At 61.3% G+C, this 6,309-nt stretch overlaps 1 protein-coding gene and 1 non-coding gene across 6 annotated transcripts; one reads left to right on the top strand and one right to left on the bottom strand.

Annotated features, from left to right (window-relative positions):
* The first annotated feature begins 120 nt into the window (after nucleotides 1-120).
* TRNAS-GCU (transfer RNA serine (anticodon GCU)) lies at nucleotides 121-202 on the top strand. Its single transcript has one exon. It is a non-coding gene; the product is annotated as a tRNA-Ser (tRNA).
* Nucleotides 203-780: 578 nt separating this feature from the next.
* Nucleotides 781-6,273, bottom strand: LOC135408612 (uncharacterized serine/threonine-protein kinase SBK3-like). Of its 5 annotated transcripts, XR_010427717.1 has the most exons (5): nucleotides 4,058-4,846; nucleotides 3,238-3,444; nucleotides 2,710-2,912; nucleotides 1,463-2,275; nucleotides 781-1,400 (listed from the first exon to the last, which is right to left on the bottom strand). XR_010427717.1 is itself a non-coding variant. In XM_064643683.1 (4 exons), exons 2-4 carry the CDS (start codon nucleotides 3,437-3,439, stop codon nucleotides 1,553-1,555), a joined length of 1,128 nt encoding a protein of 375 aa, XP_064499753.1. In that variant the 5' UTR covers nucleotides 3,440-3,444; nucleotides 6,186-6,273; the 3' UTR covers nucleotides 781-1,552. The 5 variants fall into 5 exon arrangements, 4 of the variants coding, with proteins under 4 accessions (XP_064499753.1, XP_064499754.1, XP_064499752.1 ...); XM_064643683.1 differs by lacking the exon at nucleotides 4,058-4,846 and adding an exon at nucleotides 6,186-6,273 and having other exon boundaries at nucleotides 781-2,275; XM_064643684.1 differs by lacking the exon at nucleotides 4,058-4,846 and adding an exon at nucleotides 6,178-6,264 and having other exon boundaries at nucleotides 781-2,275.
* Nucleotides 6,274-6,309: the final 36 nt, after the last annotated feature.

The raw sequence follows: 6,309 nt of genomic DNA, 5'->3' as shown, positions 1-6,309 counted from the left end.
TGTAAACCACGCCCACAGCACGCCCTCTGACCGGAGACCACGCCTCTACCCACGCCCCTTACGCTGAAGCCACGCCCCTCCAAGAGCCAGATGGGCGCCTGGCGCGAGTGCGCAGCCGCGGACGAGGTGGCCGAGTGGTTAAGGCGATGGACTGCTAATCCATTGTGCTCTGCACGCGTGGGTTCGAATCCCACCCTCGTCGGTTACCACGTTTTTTGGGGGTTCCCCAAAACGCCCTCTTGTGACTGAGGTTCGTTTTTCGGGGGATCTGCAGCAAATGCGTCCCTTTCGCCTCCTTTACATCGTTTTTTCCATCCTTTTCGTCCTTTTCCCACCCTTTTAAAATCCTTTACCTGCCTTTTTTCCAGCATTTTCTCTTGGTTTTCAACAATTTCTCCACTTTTTTCCACCCTTTTCCCGCCCTTTTTCACCTTTTCATCACCTTTTCGCACCCTTCTCACCATTTTTTCCATCCATTTTTCACCCTTTTCCACCCTTTTCCATCCTTTTTCCATCCTTTTTCATCCTTTGCCTGCCTTTTCCCAGTCTTTTCTGCAATTTGCCACTATTTTCCCACTTTTTTTCACCTTTTCCTACCCTTTTCCGTCTTTTCCCTACTCTTTCTCATCCTTTTCCACTGTTTTCCATATTTTTTTTCCAGTATTTCCATCATTTTCCAGCCTTCCCCCACCCTTTCTCCATCATTTTCCCTCCTTTTCCCCTTTTTTCCAACCTCTTCCCACCTTTTTCCACCCGAGAGCCCCAATAGGTAAAAACAGGTTAAAAAAAGGCAAAAAACAGGGAATTTTATTCAACTCCCTTTTTTGGGGGTCCCCAGGTATTCCAGCTCATTTCCAGGTGCTTCCATCCCATTCCCAAGTGTTCCCATCCCATTTCCAGGCATTTCTATCCCACCTCCAGGAGTTCCATCCCATTCCCAGGTATTCCCAGTCTGTTTCCAAGTGGTTTTGGACCCATTTCCAGATGTTTTTATCCCACTTCCAAGAGGTTCCATCCCATTCCAGGTATTTCCAACCCATTCCCAAGTGTTTCATTCCCACTTCCAGATGCTTTTATCCCATTTCCAGGTGTTTCCAGCCCATTCCAGGTGTTTCCAGCCCACGTTCGGGTATTTCTGTCCCATTCCCAGGTGTGTCCAATTCACTCCCAGGTTCTTCAACCCACTTCCAGGTGTTCCAGACCCATTTCCAGATGTTTCTGACCCATATCCAGGTGTGTCTGACCCATCTCCAGGTGTTTCTATCCCATCCCCAGGTGCTTCCAGTTCATTCCAGGTGAGTGAGACCCATCTCCAGATGTTCCAGACCCATATCCAGGTGTGTCCAACTCATTCTCAGGTGTTTCAGTCCCATCCCCAGCTGTGTCTATCCCATTTCCAGGTGTGTCTGACCATATCCAGGTGTGTCTGACCCATCCCCAAGTGTCTCTGATCCATCCCCAGGTGTGTCTGACTCATATCCAGGTGTCTCTGACCCATATCCAGGTGTGTCTATCCCATCCCCAGCTGTCTCTGACCCACTCCCAGGTACTTCTAACTCATCCCCAGGTGCGTCCAACCCATCTCCAGGTGTTTCTCTCCCACATGCAGGTGTGTCCGACCCATCCCCAGGTGAGTTGAATCCACATCCTCAGGTGTGTCTGACCCACCCCCAGGTGTGCCTGCCCCGCTCCCACCCTCCTCAGGCCTCCCCACCTGCCCTCCCCAGCACCTGTCCAGGTACCTGTTCACCTCCCCGGCGTGGCTCCGCCTGTCGGGCTCCAGCCGGAGGAGCCTCCGGAGCATCTCCAGCGCCGCCTCCCCCAACCCCTGCCAGGCACGTGGCACCTCCCCCCCGCCCGTGAGCCCACCTGGCTGCCAGGTGTGGCCCTGCCACACCTGGAACTCCCCGAACTGGGGATCCGAGGGCGCAGCCACCCCCCAGGGGAAGGTGCCTGTGAGGAGGGCGAAGAGGAGGACGCCGAAGGCCCAGGAGTCCAGGCTGGGCTCCAGGCGCAGCGTCTCCGCCTCGCGCAGGTGGCACAGCTCAGGTGCGGCGTAGGGGGCGTGGCCCGAGCCGCAGGTGGGCCCCACCTGCCAGCCCATGACGCGGGTGAGGCCGAAGTCGCCCAGTTTGACCAGTTGGCACTGGGGGTCGAAGGCCAGCACGTTGTCCAGCTTCACGTCTCGGTGCACCAGGGCGTGGCCGTGCAGGTAATCCAGGGCCGCGCCCACCTGGGTGGCCACGCGCTTCACCTGCGGCTCAGGGAGGCCCACCTGAGGAGGGGGGGACACGCCTGTGGGACACAGGGTCACCCAATGTCACCTGGGGTCACCTGAGGTCACCTATGGTCACCTGGAGTCATCATTTGGGTCACCTGTGGGGTCACTTGTGAGTGCAGGGATTCACCTGGGACTCAGGGAGACTCACCTGGGGAGGGGGGGGACACACCTGGGGTCACCTGGAGATACCTGGGGTCACCTGGTGTCACCTTGGGTCACCTGTGGGGTCACCTATGAGTGCAGGGGTTCACCTTGTTCTCGGGGAGCCCGCAAAGGTCCCAGACAGGTGCATCCCTCACACCTGTCCATCCTTCCCCCTCACACCTGTCCCCCCCAAACACACCTGTGCCCACTCTGGACACATCTGAGCACTCACCCCAGGTGTGAGCAGCCCGCCCAGGTGAGTCTCCACACACCTGAGCACTCACCCCAGGTGTGAGCAGCCCACACAGGTCCCCGGCAGGTGCGTGTTCCTGCGCGAAGCCGAAGTGGGTGGGGGTCTCGAAGGCCAGGGGCAGCACCTGCAGGCAGGTGAGCTGCCCCTGCAGGCACAGGTGGGTGCAGAACTCCCGCAGGAAGCCCCACCTGCCCGTCCGGTCCTTCCGCAGCAGCTTCAGCACCACTGGCGCACCTGGGCAAGGGTGGGGACACACCTGGGCACACCTGGGGATGGGTTATACCCCCAGAGACACACCTGGGCACACCTAGGCACACCTGGGGATGGGTTATACCTCTTATAGACACATCTGGGCACATCTGGGGGCACCTGGGCACACCTGGGGACAGGTTACCCCACCCCATAGACCACCCCTGAGCCCCTTGGATCTCCCAGGTGTGTTTGGGGGCAGAGCCTGAAGTGTGTCAGGTGCGTCAGGTGCTCACCTGGCGCACAGGTACCCCCAAATCCCCCCTCCCTGAGTCCCCCGAGCCCTCCCAGTACCCCCCCAGTCCCTCACCCCCGTCTCGGGGCTGGGCCAGCACCACGTGCCCGTAGGAGCCACTGCCCAGTTCTCCCAGTATGTCCCAGTCCCGCTCCAGTTGGCACTGGGGGAGGTCCCGCCCTGTTTGAACCATCAGGTGCTGCAGGAGCCTCTCCTGGGCCTCCCCCTCCTCCTCCTCCTCCTCCTCCTCCTCTTCCTCCTCGGCCGCTGCTTCCATGGGCCCTGGGAACCAGTATGGACCAGTATGGACCAGTATGGACCAGTATGGACCAGTATGGACCAATTCACTCCAATACAGCCCGGCCCAGTTTAATCCTCATCCTCCTCACCTTCATCTTCATCCCCCTCCTCCTCCTCTGGGGCAGCCCACTATAGACCAGTACAGACCAGTACAGTCGATATCAGCCCACCTCAGCTCATTCCATTCCAGTCTGTCCCAGTCGAACCCAGTCCAGCCCAGTATAGCCCAATTCAACCCAGTCCAGCCCAGTATAACCCAGTTCAACCCAGTGCAGCCCAGCTCATCCCAGTCCATCCCCATATAACCCAGTCCATTCCAGTCCATCCCAGTATAACCCAGTCCATTCCAGTTCACCCCAGTCCAGCCCAATCCATCCCAGTAAAATCCAGTCCATCCCAGTCTAACCCAGTCCACCCCAATCCATCCCAGTACAACTCAGCCCATCCCAGTCCTGCCCAACACCCAGGTCTCCCCCCATCACCTGCCCCCAGGTGCCACCTGTCCCCCCAACCCACCTGTCCCCGCCCCCTCCGCCCCCCTGCCCCCGGTGCCCCCCCTCCTGCCGGTGTCCCCGGGGTGGCCCCGCTGTCTCACCTGTGTCCCCCGGTGGGTCAGGGGGTGTCAGTGCCCCCCCAGGTGCCCCCCCAGGTGCCCCCTCGGCGGCCCCTGCGGTTGTGACTCAGAGTTTCCCGTGCCCGCGGTGCCACCCGGGCCCCGCTAATCTCTGTCACCTGCGTGTGGGGACACGTGTGTGTCACCCACGGCCAAAGATGGGCACGGGGGGGACAGAGGGACACTGGGACAGGGGGGGCGACAGAGGGGGCACGGGGACATGGAGGACATGGGGGGGACATGGGGGGACAGAGGGACAAGGGGGGACATGGGGGGGACAGAGGGACAAGGGGGACATCGAGTGGACATGGGGGGACCTGGAGGGGCCACGGGGGTGACATGGGTGTCATGGGGACATGGGGGGGCTTGGGGGACATGGGGGGGACACAGGGGGACATGGGTGTCGTGGGGACATGGGGGGGGCTTGGGGGACATGGGGGGACTTGGAGGGGACACAGGGGGACGGGGGGGACAAAGGGACAAGGAGGAGACAGAGGGACAGGTTGGGGCACAGTGTCTCCAGTGTCCCCAGTGTCCCCAGTGCCCCCCCAGTGTTCCCAGTGTCCCCCAGTACACTGAAACTCCCTCCCAGTGCCTCCCAGTATATCCCAGTATGCCCCAGTATCTTCCAGTCTCTCCCAGTATATCCCAGTGCCCCCCAGTCCCTCCCAGTGCCCCCGGTGATGGTGCCACTGGTGCCACCGGTGCCACCTGGCCCTGCCCCCCCCGGCTATTTCGGGTCCCCCCGCACCTGTCCCTGCCCTTCCCCACCCCGGGCCCCCCGCCAGACCCTCCCCCACCCCGAGGGGACACAGCGGGGGCTCAGGGCACTGGGAGGCACTGGGAGAAACTGGGAGGTACTGGCGGGTACTGGGAGAGAGTTCAGTGCACTGGGAAGAGACTGGGATGGACTGGGGGGAACTAGGGGGCACTGGAAAGGGATTTGGGGACACCGGGAGGGACTGGGAGGGGACTGGGGGGCCCTGGGAAGGGGTTTCAGTGCACTGGGCTGTACTGGGCTGTACTGGGCTGTACTGGGCTGTACTGGGAGGGGCCGGGGCCGGGCCAGGTGTTGCCGGGGGGGGGATTTGGGGGGTCGTGACCCCCCCCAGGAGCAGCTGTTCACTAACGAGCTGCCGGGGGTTAATTACCGGCAGGGGATGATTAATTGCCCTCGGCGGGTGATTAATGAGCCCCCGGGAATGATTAATCGCCCTCGGCAGGGGGTATTAATTACCCGCGGGGGGGGGGGGAGGGATTAATGAGCCCCCGCGGGGTCACGGCCCCGACAGGTGACACCGACAGGTGGGGAGGGGGAGGGAAGGGGACACCGCAGGGGGAGGGGAGGGACTGGGGGGCACTGGGAGGGGGAGGGCAGTGACTGGGAAGGGGCTGGGAGGGACTGGGATATACTGGGAGGGACTGGGATGGACTGGGAGGGAGTTTCAGTGCAATAGGAAGGGAGTGAGATATACTGGGAGAGACTGGGAGGGAGTTTCAGTTTACTGGGAAGGGACTGGGAGACACTGGGAGGGGGGCCTGGAGGGACTTTGAGTTTGAGTGCACTGGGAAGGGACTGGGATATACTGGGAGGCACTGGAATGGACTGGGAGGGGGTTTCAATGCACTGGGGGGCACTGGGAGGGGGCTGGGAAGGAGTAGGGCCATACTGGGGGGATACTGGTGGTCAGATGGGCCATACTGGGAGTCAGCTGGGCTGTACTGGGGCCGTACTGGGAGTCAGCTGGGCTGTTCTGGGGCTGTACTGGGAGTCAGCTGGGCTGTACTGGGGCTGTACTGGGAGCCAGTTGGGCTGTACTGGGGCGATACTGGAGACACACTGGGACTCAGTGGGGCCATACTGGGGGCAGTTGGGTTGTACTGGGGGATACTGGGACCGTACTGGTCAGGTCCCATGACCCCTATGGAGCCCATGGCCACGCCCCCAACATGACCACGCCTCCTCAAGGCCCCACCCCCAAGATGAGACACACTTGGGGGGGGAGGGGCACCTTTATTGACAGGGGGACACAGGTAACACCCCGCCAGGTACCCACACATACCCCCTCTCCTGGGGCACTGCCCCCGAGGTGCCCCCTCACCTGCTCACCTGCAGGCACAGGTAGGCAGATGCCCCCCCCAGCACCTCCAAGGCTTCCAGGTGGGCACTGGGCACCTCCTCAGGGGGTTCCAGGTGGGCACTGGGCACCTCCAAAGTCTCCAGGTGGACATTT

The sequence above is a fragment of the Pseudopipra pipra genome, unplaced genomic scaffold, assembly GCF_036250125.1.
Source record: "Pseudopipra pipra isolate bDixPip1 unplaced genomic scaffold, bDixPip1.hap1 HAP1_SCAFFOLD_521, whole genome shotgun sequence".
Lineage (NCBI taxonomy): Eukaryota > Metazoa > Chordata > Aves > Passeriformes > Pipridae > Pseudopipra > Pseudopipra pipra.
This window is presented reverse-complemented; position numbering and strand designations above follow the sequence as displayed.